This window comes from Meles meles, chromosome 21, assembly GCF_922984935.1.
Source record: "Meles meles chromosome 21, mMelMel3.1 paternal haplotype, whole genome shotgun sequence".
NCBI classification, from domain to species: domain Eukaryota; kingdom Metazoa; phylum Chordata; class Mammalia; order Carnivora; family Mustelidae; genus Meles; species Meles meles.
In genome coordinates, this window is record NC_060086.1 from 42,732,034 (window position 1) to 42,751,306 (window position 19,273).

The 19,273-nt window shown below is 45.8% G+C and overlaps 1 protein-coding gene across 5 annotated transcripts in view; it reads left to right on the forward strand.

Annotated features, from left to right (window-relative positions):
* Positions 1-408: 408 nt before the first annotated feature.
* MEIOB (meiosis specific with OB-fold) overlaps positions 409-19,273 on the forward strand; it is a 28,444-nt gene continuing 9,579 nt past the window's right edge. For 4 of the 5 annotated variants that reach the window (XR_006816670.1, XM_045993297.1, XM_045993299.1 and 1 more), the window contains exons 1-10: positions 409-464; positions 2,822-2,898; positions 5,093-5,150; positions 7,300-7,431; positions 9,144-9,216; positions 11,595-11,790; positions 13,829-13,929; positions 14,784-14,836; positions 14,928-15,023; positions 19,152-19,253. Coding sequence is in view for 4 of the 5 variants with exons in the window: in XM_045993297.1 (XP_045849253.1) it covers positions 2,830-2,898; positions 5,093-5,150; positions 7,300-7,431; positions 9,144-9,216; positions 11,595-11,790; positions 13,829-13,929; positions 14,784-14,836; positions 14,928-15,023; positions 19,152-19,253 (880 nt within the window). In the remaining variant the exon portion in view is untranslated. The remainder of the gene's footprint in view (positions 465-2,821; positions 2,899-5,092; positions 5,151-7,299; positions 7,432-9,143; positions 9,217-11,594; positions 11,791-13,828; positions 13,930-14,783; positions 14,837-14,927; positions 15,024-19,151; positions 19,254-19,273) is intronic. The other variant, XM_045993300.1, reaches the window with a different exon arrangement.

A 19,273-nucleotide genomic window follows, 5' to 3' on the forward strand; every position in this document is an offset into this window, starting at 1 on the left:
GGGGGCCGGGGGCGGGATCGGAGTGTGAGGCGCGGTCCAGGTTGGGGCGGAGCCAGAGCGTGGGGAGGAGCGCGGAGGTGAGGCGGGGCGAAGGGTGGGGTGAGGGGCGGGGCAGGCCGGGGGCGGGGCAGGCCGGGGGCGGGGCAGGCCGGGGGCGGGGCAGGCCGGGGGCGGGGCAGGCCGGGGGCGGGGCAGGCCGGGGGCGGGGCAGGCCGGGGGCGGGGCAGGCCGGGGGCGGGGCAGGCCGGGGGCGGGGCAGGCCGGGGGCGGGGCAGGCCGGGGGCGGGGCAGGCCGGGGGCGGGGCAGGCCGGGGGCGGGGCAGGCCGGGGGCGGGGCAGGCCGGGGGCGGGGCAGGCCGGGGGCGGGGCAGGCCGGGGGCGGGGCCTGCGCTAACGGTCGCGCGGCGGGTTGCGGAGAGGCTGTGGAGCGCGGGGCCGGGCGAGCGCGAGGAGCGGCGGCTGAGGTGAGGGCCCGGCCCGGGCGGCGCGTTCTGTGAGGTGCGGGCGCGCGAGGGGGCCTGCGGCGCCGGCGGTGCGGGTCGAGGTGGGAAGCCGGTCACGCGGCTGCCCTTTCCCTTGCTGCCGTCTCGGGGCGCGGCGTCCCGAAGTGGGGTTCGCCCCCCGGGCGCGGGGACGCCCGGTTCCGCGGGGGCGGGCCACGAGGGGCGTGGCCGGCGCGGCCGTTGTGCGGCGGGGACGGCCGCGGGCGAGCGCGCGGAGGCGGCTCCCGGCAGAGCGGCGGATCCGGGCGGGCGCTCCCCGCGGGCAGAGCAGGGCCGGGCCGGGCGCCGAGCAGCGCGCGCAGGTGCGCACCGCGGGGGCGGGGCTCGGGGACCGGGAGCGCGGGCGCGGCGCCCCCTCGGAGCCCTCCCGCGCTGCCGCCAGCGCGTGACGTGGTCCGGGCCGTGCGTGACGGAAACGGTCCGCGCGCGGGCTTGGAGGAGCCGGCGGGTCACGCCCTGGAACCCCGACCGGGGCCGCCGGGTGCTTCCGTGTCGCCCTGTGGTGTCGAGCGGCTTCCGGGCCCCCGGGGACCCTCCGAGCCCGCCTCCGCGCTGCTGTGCGCGCGCGCGTACCCCGGGCCCGCGGGGCTGCCGTTGCGGTTCTGCCTGGTTTGACGCCGCGAGCCGGCCGGGCGCAGGCGGGGGAGCGGCGGGCCGAGCCAGAGCGGGAAGCGGGCGCCCGGCCGAGCCGCGGACCGATGCGGGCCCATCCCGGACCCTGGGGTCGTGACCCGCGCGGGAGGCAGCGCTCCACTGACCGAGCCACCCTGGCGCCGTCTGTTTCTTTCCTCGTTTTTTTCCTGACGGTCTACTCAGCGCTGTGAGCGACGGAGAGGGCGCGTGCGCCCCAGCGGGAGCGCCCCAGAGCGCCCCACGTCGACTCCCCGCTGAGCACTTGTCGGCGCCTCCCAGGGCCCCCGAGGTCGCTGTGTTTCCGAGAGGAGGCTTTGCGCCGATGAACACTTGAGTCCCGCTGCGTCTTCTCCCACCCGAAACTCTAACTTTACGGGGTGCACGAAACTGCTGGAGGAGCGAGGTCCCTGGGTGCCGCCCCGTGTGTCTGACGAACTCGGTCGTGACCCGCGCTGCCGCGGGAACCGCCTTCAGAGTCTCTCTTCTTTCCCTCCGTCCCTCTCTCCCAGACGCAGTCAGTCTTTAAAAAACTCACATTCCGAATCAATACCAAAAAAAAAAAAAAAAAAAAAAAGTGAGGAATCAATACAAAAAAAAAAAGTGAATCAATACAAAAAAAAGTGAGGAATCAATAAAAAAAAAAGTGAATCAATACAAAAAAAAAGGAATCAATACAAAAAAAAAAAAACCCACCTCACATTCCGGGTTTTGCTGAAACGACAACGTCATCACACGTAAGACGCCTCTTGGAGTCAGAAATACTGAAGTGTGAAAAAAATTGCTAACTTACACATTTTCTGGAAAGTAAAAGTTAAAAATTGGAACCGAACTGTACCCTTCAAAACTGTAAAGGGACGTTTTGAACCACGTTTTCTACAGATTTGATCTGTACTTACCTGTCACTGTTGTTGTTTTTTTTTTTAAGATTTTATTTATTTATTTGGCAGAGAGAGATCACAAGTAAGCAGAGAGGCAGGCAGAGAGAGAGAGAGAGAGAGAGAGAAGCAGGCTCCCCGCTGAGCAGAGAGCCCGATGCGGGACTCGATCCCAGGACCCTGAGACCATGACCTGAGCCGAAGGCAGCGGCTTAACCCACTGAGCCACCCAGGCGCCCACCTGTCACTGTTGTAATAAAAACTTTTCCCTGAGAGTGACATATCTGATGCTTTCCTAGATAATTTTTTTTTAAAGATTTTATTTATTTATTTGACAGAGAGAGATCACAAGTAGGCAGAGAGGCAGGCAGAGAGAGAGGAGGAAGCAGGCTCCCCGTGGAGCAGAGAGCCCGATGCGGGGCTCGATCCCAGGACCCTGAGATCATGACCTGAGTGGAAGGCAGCGGCTTAACCCACTGAGCCACCCAGGCGCCCCCTAGATAATTTTTTAAAAGATTTGTTTATTTATTCATTTATTTGGGAGAGAGAGGGGGAGTGTGTGTGCGTACCGGTGAGCGGCCGCGGGAGAGGGAGAAAGAGTCCCAAGCAGACTTTGCCCCCAGCGAGGAACCCCACCCAGGACTTGACCCCACAACCCTGAGACCACGACCTGAGCCAAAACCAGTCCGGCTCTGAACTGACTCCTGCACCCAGGCATCCCCCAGATGATTTTTTTTTAATCTTGGAATTTTTCATGCGTTATTTCAGTTATTTAATTTATTCATCAAACTTATATTTTCCAAAATGTAGATAAAAGAATGGCAAACTCCTTTGCCTCAAAGACCTTCACCACACTTTCAGATCTGCATCCAAATATGGCTAATCTGGTAAGTTTTAGTAATATAGCGGTTTGGTGATTCTCTAGAGAAACTTTATGTGGTAATATGATATTACATCAACATTATTGGTTCATGTGACACATGCTTGTAATTGACGAGGATATAGCTACTCATTCCATCAGTACAACTGTTGATATTAGATACCCCTGAGCTTCTTAGATTTTATGCCAGGTAACTGAAAATTACTTTCCCTTTTGTCTAGAGTAGGACCTTGCAGATATGACTAGCAGTTGTTCGAAATGATCAAGAGTTTAATTGTATTACTTTCATTAAATATTTAATAACAGCTCAAACTTAGCATTGTGAAATTAAAACATTTTTGCTCAGCAATATCTATTCTCTAATCAAACTATACATAGGTTATAGACTTAAACGCTTGCCACTATGTTTCTTTATGTGACATAAAGGTACAGAAAAGATGTATTTCTGAAATATTATGTGAAAACCCATTTTTTACTGAAGGGTTGTAGGGGAATTCAATCATTTCAAACATGCCAAGACACTTATTAGTCAAATAAAATCTAGGTGGAATCATCTTATGAGGTGAAGAACTGCCCCAAGCAGTCTGTTGTTTACATTTGGCATTTATAAATCAGATTTCTTAAGATGGGCTATATTTATATGTAAACTTAATGTGCAATTAAAGTTTATTAATGTTAAAAATAGGGGGCCCAAGTTTTTCTGATGGAGGCCCAGAAAAAAAAGGTAAGTTATTAATTTCCTCTTCAGTTAAAAGCTTTGCTGAATATTTCCATTATATTTTTCCAACAAAATTTGGTGAGATTGACATGCATATGGAATTTAAGAAATAACAGCTGTGTGTCTAAATGTAGTAAGATTAATTAATAGCTCAGCTAAAACGTGATAGTCTTAAGGGCTTGAACATATTTTTTTTTTAAGATTTTATTTATTTATTTGACACAGAGAGAGATCACAAGTAGGCAGAGAGGCAGGCAGAGAGGCAGGCAAAGAGAGAGAGGGGAAAGCAGGCTCCCTGCTGAGCAGAGAGCCTGATGTGGGGCTCGATCCCAGGACCCTGAAATCATGACCTGAGCCGAAGGCAGAGGCTTAACCTACTGAGCCACCCAGGCGCCCCGGGTTTGAACATATTTTAAATGTAACAGATTACTGCAAGGTTAAAATTAGTTGCTAGAATTAGTAGTGTAAGTTTAGGTTTATCCTTTTAGGAAAATGTAGTTATTTTTGTAATAATAAATGTATAATACATATAATATTATATATATCATTATTATACATTATTATTTAATGTACAATGAATGTAACAATAAGTGTATAATATGTATAATATTGTATATAATTATTATATTGTACATTATTATATAATGTACAATAAATGTAATGTAGTTATTTTTGTAATAAAATTTTATTTATTTTTTTAAAGGCTTTTTGTTTTTTTTGTTGTTTAAAGATTTTATTTATTGATTTGATAGTGAGAGATCAGTAGGCAGAGAGGCAGGCAGAGAGAGATGGAGAAGCAGGCTCCTTGCTTGAGGAGCGGAGAACCCGATGTGGGGCTTGATCCCAGGACCCTGAGATCATGACCTGAGCCACGCAGGCGTCCATAAAATTTTATTTTAAAGTACTTTTTAAATATTCAGTTTTTATCTGATAGTTGCTAAAGAGAACATTTAAATGTTTAATATCTTTAAGGTCTAAGATCTAGGACTTTAGATTTGTTAGGAGCGATGTACAAGTTTTGTTATAATCCAATTCATATTACTGTTTAGCATGTTTGGATTAAGAAGCTAAGCAATTTTATGTGGATTGTTAGAAAATCCTATAGTAAAGAAAGCTTTGAAGACCATGGCAAATTAAATAGTATATACGTGTGCTTCAAATGAATTCAGTAAGAACTGATAACATAGGGTGGTTACTGTGCTCCCCCTAGTGTGAAAATAAAGTAGAAGCATGCTAAGTATTAAATGATTGTGTATGTAATAGCAGTTAACTGTCTTATTACTTTGTACTTTGCCAGTACTTTGCCTTGTAGAATTGAACATTTATGAAGTTCTTTAGATGTTTGTCTGGAGTAAATATATTTAAATGGCTCCTAGTCAAAAATGTTTGTTAGAGCCAGTAAAATATAACAAGTCCATGAAATTAAATTTACCATCTACATCTGTATTTAATATTTGTCTTCTATAACCTTCTTGTTTTTCAGAAAATAATTGGTATAGTTATTGGGAAAACAGATGTCAAAGGCTTTCCAGACAGAAAAAGCTGAGTTCTATTTAACTCTTTGTTTCAGTTTTCATCAAGTGTGGCTTATGACTACAACAAAGTGTATTTAAGGGATTGAGTTCCTCATGCCTGTTTAACTCCTTAAGAGCAGTGTTCATTGCTCTGTTGTATGGTAAAGTAATCAATTTAAGGCCATATGTGTGTGGACCTTAAAATAATTTTTAATGACATATAAGGCTGTTTGACCCTAGTAAGGACTCCACTGTTTACGATCACTTTCAGCCTAAGAGATAAAAATACACAGCTAAATCTAAGACAGAAGGTGTTAAGGAACAGGGTTTTCAAGCAGGGATATGTTATGGTAGAGGAGCGTGGAAGGAGAGAAGTACAGCAGTGGTATCGACTAGACAACCAGTGAGAAATTCATCTTCCATATGTGGAAAGTACAGTTAACTCTGGCTTTAGTGGCTCTTTGAGTTGCTTGAACTGTATAAAAGTTTTAGGACGATGGAAACAATCCAAGACTAAAATTAGATTTTAAAAAAATTTAAAAACAATTAAAATTAATTTTAATTAAAAATTTTTAAAAACAAGTTTTCAAACTTCTGTAGTTGATGTATAATGATAAGATATAAAAGGCCCAACTAGCATTGTAGTACCAATAGCTTTTAAACCATCAGCACTACTTATGAAAGGTTGCATTATAAGGGCTTGAGGGAGTCAGGGTTGTAGTCAGTCAGACAATGATTTTGGCAGAAGACGTGAATTTTGTTTGAATTGCTTGAGTAATTGTGACTCTGTTTTTTGTCTCATGGTGTAGTGACAGTACCTTAATTTTAATTTCATGTAATATTCCATTATTACATTTGATGTAAATATTTGTTTATGCCTTCACTTTACTTCATCATGATTAATGAGATCAGAATTACCATTTGAAGTTTGAGAAAGTCTATGTATCTTTTTTCTAAACTCTGAAAGGAATAACTTAAAATACACGAATTAGGAAATTGTCAGTATTTGAAATATTTGCTGAAATCCCAACAATGAAATACAACTTTCACCTCACAGTTTGTGCAGGTACATGATTCCTGTGGTGTTAGAGTACTTTGTATGATTATATGTACAGAACACCTTTTCTCAAGAAGATATCCTTACTGACTTAAAAAAAAAAATTATACACATGTTACTATATTTGCACAAAACATTCAAGCAGTGCAGAAGGGCATAGAATAGAAAAATGAAATTCTTTTTTTTTATTGCTTTTATTTGACACAGAGATCACAAGTAGGCAGAGAGGCAGGCAGAGAGAGAAAGGGAAACAGGTTCCCCGCTGAGCAGAGAGCCCAATGTGGGTCTCAATCCCAGGACCCTGAGACCATGACCTGAGCCAAAGGCAGAGGCTTAACCCACTGAGCCACCCAGGCGCCCTGAAAAATGAAATTTTTAATTCAACCCCAGCTCTTTCCAGCCTAGTCCCCTCCCCAAAGGCAAGTGCTAATTACAGTTCGGTAGGTATCTGTAATTTATGTATGTATGTTAGGTTGTGTACTTTTTTATTTAGTGAAGAACAAACAGTGAGGACATTTTTATTTTGGGGAAAAAAATGTACCTGCTGACCCCTAGTGGCTCCATGTACTAGTACACATTTATTTGTTTTGAAATAATTTATTTTTTTAAAAAGATTTTATTTATTTATTTGACAGAGATCACAAGTATGCAGAGCGGCAGGCAGAGAGAGAGGGAAGCAGGCTCCCTGCTGAGCAGAGAGCCCGATGTGGGGCTCAATCCCAGGACCCTGAGATCATGACCTGAGCGGAAGGCTGAGGCTCAACTCACTGAGCCACCCAGGCACCCCTGATTTGAAATAATTTAGATTTGAAGCATGACTTAGATTGAAACTTTAATTATAAGAGAGAAATGGAGATCTAAACTAAAATCTGTATGGTTCAAGCCGACGTGTCATTTCTCTGCAAATACACAGATAACTGGGGAAAGGGAACAGAGGGGTCAATAGCGAGGTGAGTTATCTACTCTGGCAGCTGGGAGATTGACTTAAGCATGACTTATCTTAGAATTTGTATCGCAATAATAATATGTTTACCATGTGTTTGAGTGTGTTTGTTATCATAATAATCATATTTGTTCAAACCTAAGGTAAAAGTTTTCATTTGCATTGGTTTCCCTTAGATATTGGATCAGAGAGATACACTTTCAGTTTCACCATTCGGGACTCACCAACCCATTTTGTCAATGCAACATCCTGGGGCAGTGAAGGTTACATCAGGTCACTTTCTGACAGCTTTAGGGTTGGAGAGTGCGGTAAGTCGGCGTTGGTTCTTGAACTGTTTCTGTTACAGTATTATTCCTGTGACATATTTGTGGGAACTGCACTGAGGGAGTCAAAGTAAGACATCATTCATAATTCCTAAGAAACAGCTGAAAAAAGTCATGCATTAAGAGCATAACACAAGCCTTTAGCATTTTATTACTTGAAGCATATAAATGTGATGGTCACGTGTTTTTACTAGGTAGCTTTACAATCTTTGGTTTATTTCATATTTCCGTTTGCATCAATTCCTGTTGTTGCTGTCACCATTTATCTTTCAGTAACCATAGTCAGGCTGCTAAGTAGCTTTTGATAAAAGAAAAATTTGAAGTTTTAATACGAGTTTAAGAAGCTCTACTTTCAACATAGCAAATCTTTGGCAACCTTTACCCATCCCAGGAATCTTCTGATGGGACAGTGTCATATAAAACAACCAGGGCTTTGAAACTGGATAGAGCTGGGTTCAGATCTTCCAATATTTGTTTACATCATGGCTTTGAGAAAATTGCTGAACCTTGTTGAGCCTCAGTTGTGAATGCGGACCCTACAGATGCTGTGGGTCTTAAAGGAGGTAGTATGCGTGGTATAAAGTGTACGTCGTTGTCCCTCAGTGGATGGCAGCGCTCGCCTCCTACAAGTAATGGGAAAGCACGATACCAGCTCCCTTTCGTGGGAGAAAAAAGAAGGGAAAGAGTAATGCACAGAATTAAACTGCTCTCCAAAACTGCACAGTTGGGCAAGCTATTACCCATCCCCATCACTTGGCACTTACTCGTGTATTTATTACGTCATATTATGAAGTTGAAGGGTTGTACATTGTGTCTCTCTAACTGAGTAATAAAGTACTTGAACATGTGGATTGTGAAGGCAGAAAACTTTGTAAACTTCACAGGGCCCAGTACTGTTAGAAACTTTCCTTGGATGAATGCCAGTGCATTAGTTATATGGAGCTAAAGTTATATTTTGGTATTAAACTATAGGTTAATGGTTGTGAGGATGAATGAAGTAAGGGGTCTTAAAAGCATAAGGTTGACAATAATTACAAATTTAAATAGGACCTTGGTGTGTTGGTGTGAAAAGATTACAGATTTTTGGTTCAGAACAACTGTAAGTCTAGCCTACTAGTTTCTAGATATAAAACCTCCAGAAAGTTATTTAACCTCTGTGAGCTTCAGTTTCTTCCATTCATAAAAAGGGGTTATCATGGAGTAGTTGTGTGAGGAATAAGCAAAACAGACACAAAAAGGTCCAACAAGATCATAAGGAAACAGAACCCCTAAAATGTTCAGTCATAAGCTGTTAAGTTGTGGAGTGGAAATCAGGATCCGAGTTGTGCGTGGCTCTTTCTGCCCTGTGGCGACTGTTTCCAAAGGCAACCATGACCTGGGTGAAGTTTATTTAAAGTCTATGTCCTATGGAAGGCCAGGTCGTAACCAGATTATGTGTTCAGTGTAACTGATCAATAAAACAATATTAATGCAGGTCATATGTAGGAATTTAAACACAAAATGTGAGACATCTGGAGCCATGTTGATGGTCATACCGCAGGTTTCCTTCTCAATGACACAAGGAAAGGACTGCGAAGGAGGTGCTACCCGGACTCAGAAATTAGAAGTAACATTGTAACATTCGGTGTGATGTATACTTGTTTTTAGGTACCTAGTTACTTTTTTGTAATAGCATCTTACTTTTCCTTCTGTTGCAGTGATAATTGAAAATCCCCTGATTCAAAGAAAGGAATTAGAAAGAGAAGAAAAATTCAGCCCTGCAACTCCCAGGTAAATAACCCAGCACAAAGCCCACAGCCTTCATGTTGGAGTGACTGCCGCTGTTGTGTCTGTGTGTGGCAGTAGCAGAGAGCTCACTGACGGTGTATGTGTCGATGTGAAAATTGGGAGTTCTGTTATTCCTCAAACAATTCACGTTGATACAGGATTGCATGAAAACATGGCTGTTTTTAGTGCTTTTATTCCCAATTTAGAAAAATTTGCCTCTAGTCACATTCAAGCTGAACAATGAGAAAGAAAGGTAAGTCTTGGAGGTCCTATAGAGGTATCACGCCCAAGTGAAACTGCGTACACGCTTTCCTACCTTAGTTCAGGTTCACTGGAGACAGAGCCCAGAGGAAGATTTTTGTGCAAGGGGTCTGTTGAGGGAGCGCTCTCTAGAGCAGCCTGTAAGGGTAAGGTCAGGGGACAACAGAGGGGCAGGTTCTGTGGGAGCTCTGCTCTGCCTGCCTGGCCCCAGAGGGAGCTCTGGAGCATGAGTGGCACCCCCTGAAAGGAAGGGACCGGGTGTTTGTGGCCTGGACTCACAAGTTATCGGTGGCGCCCACTCCCCACCACTGGCATTTCTTCCTGAGGCCATCTCTCAGAGCAAGGGGACGCTGGTAAAGGGCTCTGAGTGCGCACAGCGGTCTCCCCTACCATGACACCTGCACCCATTCTGACCCCTTCCCATCTACTGTTCTGATGTCCTAGCAGACCCCAAGTCTCATTTCTGTGCAGCCGCACAGACTCCACTCTGCAAACAGCGTGGGCTCATTCTGCACTATAGCTTTTGCACACTCACTCCCTCTGCGCGGAACAGTCTTCTCCCACCTGCTTTGAACGTTTGCTCCTCCTCCTCATTCATGTGTCACCTCCTCAGGCCCGCTCCATTTTCTCTGTGTAGTCACCCTTGCAGTTCATCACGAGGATGTCTCCCTGTCCTGTTATCATCAAGACCTACTCTCTGAGAGTCTTTGATCAGTGGTGTGTCTGCCTCTCACACAGGGGACCTCCATGACATCAAAGGTCTTGTCCGTCTCTTGCATCACTGTATGCCCTGTGCCTAGACTCAGTTCTGGCACATACTAGCTCGTGGTAGATACTGATGAAATGAATGGATAAATGGATGGAGGGAAAGAGGAAGGGGGCGGTGAGGAACGTTCTTAGTGGAGGGAACAAACATGAAACCTCCTGGACTTTTCCAGAACAGTTAACAGTAGGTTGAACTGTATGAAACTGTTGACATTTAACTGTTTTTGGTCTAAAACTGTCATTTTCGTAATCTAGTGGTCTGATATGGCTGGGCTTTAAGGCAAGGGCAGTGGAAGGAAAAGCTTGAGAGAGAAGCGGAGACACTTCGCAGTCAGCTTTGCCTGGCATCCAACTTCCTTCTTTGCCGGTGGCTAGCCCAGAAGGTCTTTGAGTTGGGGAATAGTGTGTTCATATTTGTGGTTTAGGATAATCACTTCAACAACCTGAGGGGGAAGGAAGCCTGGAGACGAGGCAGCAGTTTAGGTGAGAAGTGATGAGGGAAGCACCTAACAAAATAGCAGGGGAGGCGCGGGAGGAGGGCCGGGTTCGAGGCTAGGAAGAGGCTCCCCGAGGGGACTTGGGAGTTGATTGGCTGGAGGGGAAGAGCAGCCTGACGGAGCTGAGTGTGTAGCTACTGGGCATCTGCTCCGCGGAGAGCATCCTAGAAGGAAGTCGAGCGCCGTCCTGATGCAGGCAGGGCAGTCGGTGTCACGGAGACAGAAATGATGGGACCCCCGCCCGCTCAGACATTTTAGAGGGATATTATACCCTTGTTTTACAGAGAGAAAAACTGAAGCTCAGAGTTTGGGGTTCGGTCAGAAACTAGTATGCGTAGAACTCGGGCACAAATTAGTCCTCAACCATTTTCTTAATGAAAATACATTTTAAAGATTTTATTTGTTTATTGGTCAGAGAGAGAGATTACATGCACAAGCAGGGGGAGCGGCAGGCAGGGGAGCCCGACGTGGGGCTCAATCCCAGGACTCTGGGATCATGACCTTAGTCAAAGGCCCACGCTTAACCCACTGAGCCTCCCAGGCCTCCCTTAATGAAAATACATTTTTAAATTAACATATAATATATTTAATAAAAAATAATATCCACTCTGGCTCTCTCCTCCACTGCAAGGGGGAAGAGTGGTGAGGAGGGGCATGAAAATACAGTTAAGACAAGAAATATTTCACAACATTTTTCAGTGTTTCTCAGAGTAAAAAAGTATAAATGTTCTAAATACAAGAAATTACTGTTGGCTGTCTAAATTACAACCAAAAAGATAATTTAATGTGAATCTGGAAGTATTTTTCTATTAGAAAATCACTCAATATTAACTGTTTTTGTGTGTTTTTGCAATTTAGCAGCTGTAAGCTATTGCTCAGTGAGAATCATTCCACGGTGAAAGTTTGTTCCAGTTACCAAGTGGACACCAAGCTCCTTGCTTTGATATACTTACCTGTCAAGGAGTCTCGTGATTTTTATTCACTGGGTGACATTGTTGCAAATGGTTGCAGTCTGGATGGGAGGATTATTAACGTGCTTGCGGCAGTGCGGTGGGTAAGTTAAAGCCTCAAAAAGCCAACCTCTGTTTGGCAGGCACTTCTGTCCCTTCACTTCTGTTTGGAAAGTAATAACCAGGGGAATCACTTTTCTTGATCTATAGTAAGTTGAATTAAGAAAATGGTGGCACTTCTCATCACTGTCAAAGGAGCAGTTTATCTGGAAATGAGTAGCAAAATAAAATCGAATTTGAATGTTAATGGTCTACTAACTGTGAGAGCTTTGCATACTTTGGTGAGACAAAGACACGCATGGAAAGGATAAATTCATGGACTCGGAGATTTGCATGACGTTTCTCAAGGAGATGTAGGTTGGAGGACTGTCGGAGTTCACTCACATCTGTGCTCAGAGGTGTTCTGAGATGGAGGGGGCGCATCCCCACTGTGTGGCTGGCATGACCTTGTGCAGGCATCGTGGGGCCCTGGGGAACCTCTCAGGTTCACTGTCACCTTTATGCAGTTTCCACAGTGAGTTTGAAACTCTGTTGGACAGGCGGGTCACTTGGCAGACATTCAGAGGTAGATCTCAATAGTACAGTTTCATACACAAAAAGTACAGGGAGAAAATTAAAGGGGCAGGACCAATTCCTCAACTCCTAGGGAGTGAGGATTGTCAGAGACCACATACACACGTATGGAATGTTGTAGGTAATCGCTCATTGCTTTTCTGTATTAAATGATTGTGTTGACTCTTCCCATTGACAGGCCTCTGACGGTGGAGGCCACGATGGCTGTGTTGTCCACACTAGCCCCAGCCCAGCGCAGTGCCCGCCACACAGTGGCCATTCACTGTAACTCAGGCTGGAGGAGTGAACTCCCTACGTGACAGTCTCGAAAACCAGGAGAAATCACTTTCTGGGCTATTTAGTTAGGTTTAGTCTTACATAAAGGCAGGATATTATCTCAATTTCCCTGCAATTCTATACAATGCCATTATATTACAATGTAGTCAGAATTTTCTAAACCTCGGTATAAGCAAAAGCCTGGGACACCACTTTCTGCTTCCCCCGCCATGAATCTGGCACCTTCTTTTGTAGGAGGACGTTCCTTTTTCATGTGTGCCTTTCTTCTACCATTTTATTTCCATCCCTCTTATATTTCCTTTTCTTCACATTTTTGTTTAGCCCTTTTTTCTCTTCCTTCTCACCTCTCTCGTCACTGTAGAATCCTTCTCTGTAGAATAGACTTCTCTTGTGTGCCGTGATAAGTCGCACTTCGGTCACACTCCGGCTGTCCTTACTTCCGACTTTGCTCCTCGATCCTGCTCTTGCGCTGGCAGCGGCCGGTCTTCCTTCAGCTCCTTCCCCCGGAGCTCAGCTCTGTAGGAGATGTGGAGGCGGCAGCGTGGGGGCAGCCTGCTGACCGCCGTGCTTGGGCCAGTGTTACGTGGCTGGCAGAGGGGCCTGCCCTTCCCTCTGAGAACTTGCCGGAGGGACAGAAGGGCCCCTGGCTTTACCTCCACTTCCACGATCTCTTACCCCCAGTGGGGTCAAGCCAGGTGGTGTGTGAGCACTTCCCTTGTTTGGTCTCCATCACCTCATCCCCGTGGAGGCAGTGAAGAAGGTGCTGGTCTCCTACCTGCACCAGCAGGCTGAGGACGCGCAGGCCTGGGAAGACAGAGTTGCGTCGGTCGCGTGTACTCCGCGCCAAGCTCTGCGCTGAGCCGTGGGCGTCACAGATGTTGGGGATGCATTTTCCATCCTCAGTCCACCTAGATGCCGCACGGGCTTGTCGCGGGGCACTGTTTTTGCCATGTTGAAAAGACTCCACAGTCTGAACTCAAAGCACATGTTTCTGTATCTCCCTTCAGTCAAAGTGTGTAAACTTACAACTTCAGCTAACTATACCTACGTTAGAGAGAGAAGATGCTTTTAAAACCATATATATATATATATATATATATATGTGTGTTTCTTGCTATTTTAATTCTTTTAATTCGCTGTTTGAAGGGTAAATATTTGAATGTTTCCACCAAAAAACATTTTTGTACCTCTACAACTGTAGGTGGAGAATAATGATTTCTTTCCATTTCTAAGGTTGGAGAGCCAAAATACTTTACAACTTCAGACCGGAGGAAAGGCCAGAGGTGCGAGGTGAAGCTCTATGATGAGACAGAGTCTTCTTTTGCAATGATATGGTAACCTCCCACACCTGCTCCAGACCATAAAGCCCCTGCTATTAGCACCAAGACAGAATATTTTTACTTTATGAGAAAGATGATGGATTTCATAGTAGGAGAGGAGTAACGATGGAGGAAAAGTGATTATGAAAAAGGAAACCTTTGCTCTTAGATATTGAGTGTGATAGTCTGTGCTGTAAGAGTACCTTAAAGTGAGGTCTGTGGACAGCACGGGGTTATTTGGACAGACTCCACTGTGACTGGTTCATTCCTGTCCTCTGCTTTATAGCAGCCGGTGATTCATTAGGTCCCATGGTAATAAACCGGCCGGATTCTGTGTGATTGCTCGGGTAGTGCCCTGGAATCGGGCCAGGAAGGTGTGTTGTCCCCAGCTGTGCCCTGAAGCACTGCAGGGTAGAACATGGCGTTGCTCCGACTCTAGATGCCCGGGCACCAAACACTGAGTTTGAAACAGGCCTTCAACCCGTCAAGTGCCCTGAACAGTTTAGCCAATGCGGACCTCTGTTAATGGTCGGACAGAGTGGCTGTAAAAGCTTCAGATTTGTAGTCCCTCAGTTCTAACCAGCCTGTGGCCACTGAAGTCGTGGAGAAAGAAGGAACTGAGGAGGCAGAAGTGGTCAAAGATGGGTAGTGTCCGGGGAAAGGACTTAACTCGTGAACATGAAATGCCCTTTGTAATAGACAGTGAATCCTGCAAATCTCAGGAGATGCCAGCGTCCTTCACTGTGGCTGACAACCCGGTAGTGGTTAACTGCAGCCATTAAGGCATTCTGTTTTTGGCAAACAGTGTGATCACTGCCAGGTTTTCTCTAATGTATTCATTTTTTTTACTTCCTTTTAAAAATATGCAGTTGGGATAAGGAATCTATCCTGGTTGCCCAGAGCTGGGTGCCGCGAGACACAGGTACGGTACCGCGATGCTTGCACTCACTGTTTATCGTGTTTTATAGCCCCTTCCACATAAAAGTTGTAAAATGGCTTTTTCCCCCAAACAGTGATATTTGCCTCAGATGTAAGAATAAGTTTTGACAAATTTCGGAACTGCATGACGGCAACTGTAATCTCAAAAACCATTATTACGACTAATCCAGGTAAAAGGCGATCTGCGGTGTTGTGTCCCTTTGGAAATGACCGTGTCACACATTTCAGTGTTTGTGCAGTGTGTTTAAGAATGAAAACAAGGGGGGCGCCTGGGTGGCTCAGTCCGTTGGGCACCTGACTCTTTGCCTAGTGTCGTGGTCTCTGCGTTGTGGGATTGGCCCCAGTTGGGCCTGGAGTCTACTTAGGGTTCTCCCTTCTCCCTCTCCCCTCCCCCTCACTTACACATGCACGTGTGCACACTCTTTCTCTAAGCAAAAATAAGAATGAAAACAATGCTTCGATTTCATTTGAATTAAAAGTGAAAGTTGCTTTATATGCTTTCCATTTATGTTTCTCTAGGGGTTTTTTTAGATTTTATTATTTGTCAGAGAGAGAGAGCACACAGGCAGGGGAATGGTAGGCAGAGGGATAAGCGGGCTCCCTGCTGAGCAAGGAGCCTGATGTGGGACTCAGTCCCAGGACGCTGGGATCCTGACTGGAACTGACGCAGACGGAAAACTGACTGAGCCCCCCAGGCGTCCCTTTACATTTATAGTTCTGAAACTTACAGTGAACTACGTCTTTGATGTCCTTACTAACGGAAAGAAATGTGGAAAACGAGACTCATTTTTACTTTATGGTTTTTAAAAGATTTTTATTTATTTATTTATTTGAGAGAAAGAAGGAAAGAGTGAGCATGAGCAGGGGGAAAGGGCAGAGGCAGAGGGAGAAGCTGAGTCCTGCTGAACACGGAGCCCGACACAGGACTTGATCCCTGAAGCCTGGAATCATGACCTGACCTGAAGGCAGACTCTTAACCAACTGAGCCACCCAGGCGCCCCCAGACTCATTTTTAAAGCATCATTCCTAGTGATGATTCTGGAGAGATCAGTGTAATTGATTGGATCGCCTAAATTATTGACTATTTTATTTAAGTTTTTAAAAAATGTATTTGTCAGAGAGCGAGAGCACAAGCAGGGGGGCAGCAGGCAGAGGTAGAGAGAAAAGCAGGCCACCCGCTGAGCACGGAGCCCGATGCGGGACTTGGTCCCAGGATCTTGGGATCATGACCTGAGCTGAAGGCAGCCGCCCAACTGAGCCACCCAGGCGCCCCAATTATTGACTATTTTAAAAATAAATTCACTTTTACTATAGTAACTTAGTACTAGAGCACCGAGAACATACACGTCACGTGATTAGTTTATAACATAACAGAACGCCCAGAAGGCCCACTGGAGTGATTGTTGAAAGAAGTTACAGCTTATGTCAGCATGCAGTCTGGGAAGCAGGGTCTCAGGAGACGTGAGAAGTTGGTGCCCTCGAGTATCCTCACGGTCCTCTGCACTGCGGATAGAGAGGTGCGCCCAGCGCCCTGAAGAGTGCAGAATTCCCAGAGATGGAACGTTCCTCCCAACTCAGGAAGCTGGGCCTGCAGTAGTGGGTCACTGCTGGCAGTAGCCCCCTCTGCCGGTTGCTAACAGAGCATCAACAGTGACGTGCAGTGCGGTCCTGTGTTGTATTGTGTAGATTTCAGTTATTTGATAGAGGGCGAGCAGATGGCCACGAGCAGGGGAGAGGAGAGGGAGAGGGAGAAGCAGACTTCCCACTGAGCAAGGAGCCTGACATGGGACTTGATCCCAGGACCCTGCGATCATGGACCTGAGCCAAAGGCAGATGCTTAACTGACTGAGCCAGCCAGGTGCCCCCTACAGTGACTGAGAATTACAAAGCAATTCTCTATCTTTGACCAACCATTATCAGAATTTTTTCAAGTAGGGGTGCGGTGAGATACGACATAAAATGATAAGACTGTGCTGCATACGGGTGCTGGACTTTGTGCGTCCGCCCGAATACTGTGTCCTTGAAGGTGGCATCACGGAAGGTGACTTGACATGCACACGCTGTGTGCAGGGCATTGTCCTGGGAGCCGGTGACACAACACAAATATCTCCGCGCATGAAGCTCACATTCTAGCAGGAGAAGCACGGCTGATAAATGGTAAAGATAACACATCTGTGAATTATGATACTGAAGAAGAAAAAGAGGAACAGAGTCAGCAGAGTCCAGGGCGGGTTACACTTTACAGAGGGGGGTCAGGTAGGCCTCCTTGGGAAGGTGACATTTGAGCAAAGACGTGTTGAGGCAGTGGGGGTTAACCACAGGAAAGAGCATGAAGCTATTAGTACTGGAACAGTGCAAAGGCCCAGTGGTTGGCATGTGCCTGCGTGAGGGCAGAATAGCAAGGAGGCCAGTGTGGCTGGAGTGCATGGAGCACGGGCAGAAGGAGGAGTCAAGGTCAGAAGAGAAGCCTGGGTATCAAGAAGGCCTTGAAGGCTAATGAAAGGATGTTGGCTTTTACTCTGTAGCAAAGGGTTTGGAAAAGAACAGTGACATTTTCTAAGTACTGAAAGGATCGCTCTAGCTACTTTGTTATAAATTGATGGTAACACAACCACAATCTGTTCTCAACATTTAAGACAAGAATGCTACTCTTCAATTCCTTTTTTTTTTAAGGGTGTACTATGGTTTGTTATTTTTAACAACTTATTAACAGTTTTATAGCATTATATAGAGTAATGTCAATGATTTAAAAGTTCCCTATCTGCTAAGTGTAAATTTAGCCTGGGATAACTTCTAAAACAAAATTAGATTCTAAAAGTCTTGTGGGGGGGGCACCTGGGTGGCTCAGTGGGTTGAGCCTCTGCCTTCGGCTCAGGTCATGATCTTGGGGTCCTGGGATTGAGCCCTGCATCGGGCTCTCTGCTTGACAGGGAGCCTGCTTCCCCGTCTCTCTCTGCTGCTCTGCCTACTTGTGATCTCTGTCTGTCAAGTAAATAAATTTAAAAACAATAAAAGTCTGTTGGAAAAAGTTATCAGGCTTGGTAGGACAATTGTGTCCATAACTCAGGGCTAAGTTAATGAAACACACATTCGGTGGATGTTATCTGTTTGGCTCTGAACACAGCCTGAAAGGGGAAATGTCAAAGTGTTTGGGCAATGCTAACAGCCCTAGAGTAAGTGCCTGCTTCTCAGAGTGACAAAGGAGAGTTCTTACAAGTCTGGGTGAATTTTTAAAAAAAGTTTTTATTTATTTGTTTGTTAGAGAAAGAGGGTGGAGAGAAAGGACAAGCAGGGGGAGCAGCAGAGGCAGAGGGAGAAGCAGGCTCCCCACTGAGCAGGGAGCCTAACGTGGGACTCCATCCCAGGACCCTGGATCATGACCTGAGCCGAAGAAGAAAAAGAGGAACAGGGTCAGCAGAGTCCAGGGCAGGTTGCACTTTACAGAGGGTATAAAGCTGAAGGCAGACGCCTAATTGACGGAGCCACCCAGGTATCCCAGGATATGAGAATTGTAGTGTGTTTTTTTATTTTTTTTTTAAGATTTTATTTATTTATTTGACAGAGAAAGAGATCACAAGTAGTCAGAGAGGCAGGCAGAGAGAGAGGGGGAAGCAGGCTCCCTGCTGAGCGGAGAGCCCAAGGCAGGGCTCGATCCCAGGACCCTGAGATCATGACCTGAGCTGAAGGCAGAGGCTTAACCCACTGAGCCACCCAGGTGCCCAATTTATGCCTTTTCAATTGAAAGGAAATTACACCACATCATTCTATAAGCTGCTCTTTAACAATATCTGGTGTGTGTCTCTTGGTTTAGTAGACCACTGTGTCACATTGCTAATTGGCTGCATCATATTCTATTTGACTGTGTTTTCGTATGTCTTCACTTTTACCATTAAAAGTAATACTGGAGGGCACCTAGTATCTGACTCTTGATTTCAGCTCAGGTCTTAATCTCAGGGTCATGAGATCATGCCCTGCCTCTGGCTCCATCCATGCTCAACGCAGAGTCTGCTTGAGATTCTCTCTCTAAATACATAAGTAAATAAATAAAATCTTGGGGTGTCTGGATGGCTCATTCAGTTGAGCAGCTGACTCAGTTTCAGCTCAGGTCACGATCGGGGTCCTTGGATGGAGCCCCGTGTTGGGCTCTGCACTTAGCGGGGAGTCTGCTTGGGACTCTCTTTCTCTCCCTCTTCCCCTCCCCACTGCTTACATGTGTGGTCTCTCTCAAATAAGGAAATCTTTAAAAAAAAAAAAGTAATCAGTAGCTTTTCACTTATATTATGCATCTTTTATTTAAGATACCCCAGAAGCTAACATCCTGTTGAATTTTATAAGAGAAAATAAAGAAACGAATCCTCTGGATGCTGAAATGGACAGTTACTTGAGAGAATCCATAAATTGTAAGTAACCTTTAAATTAT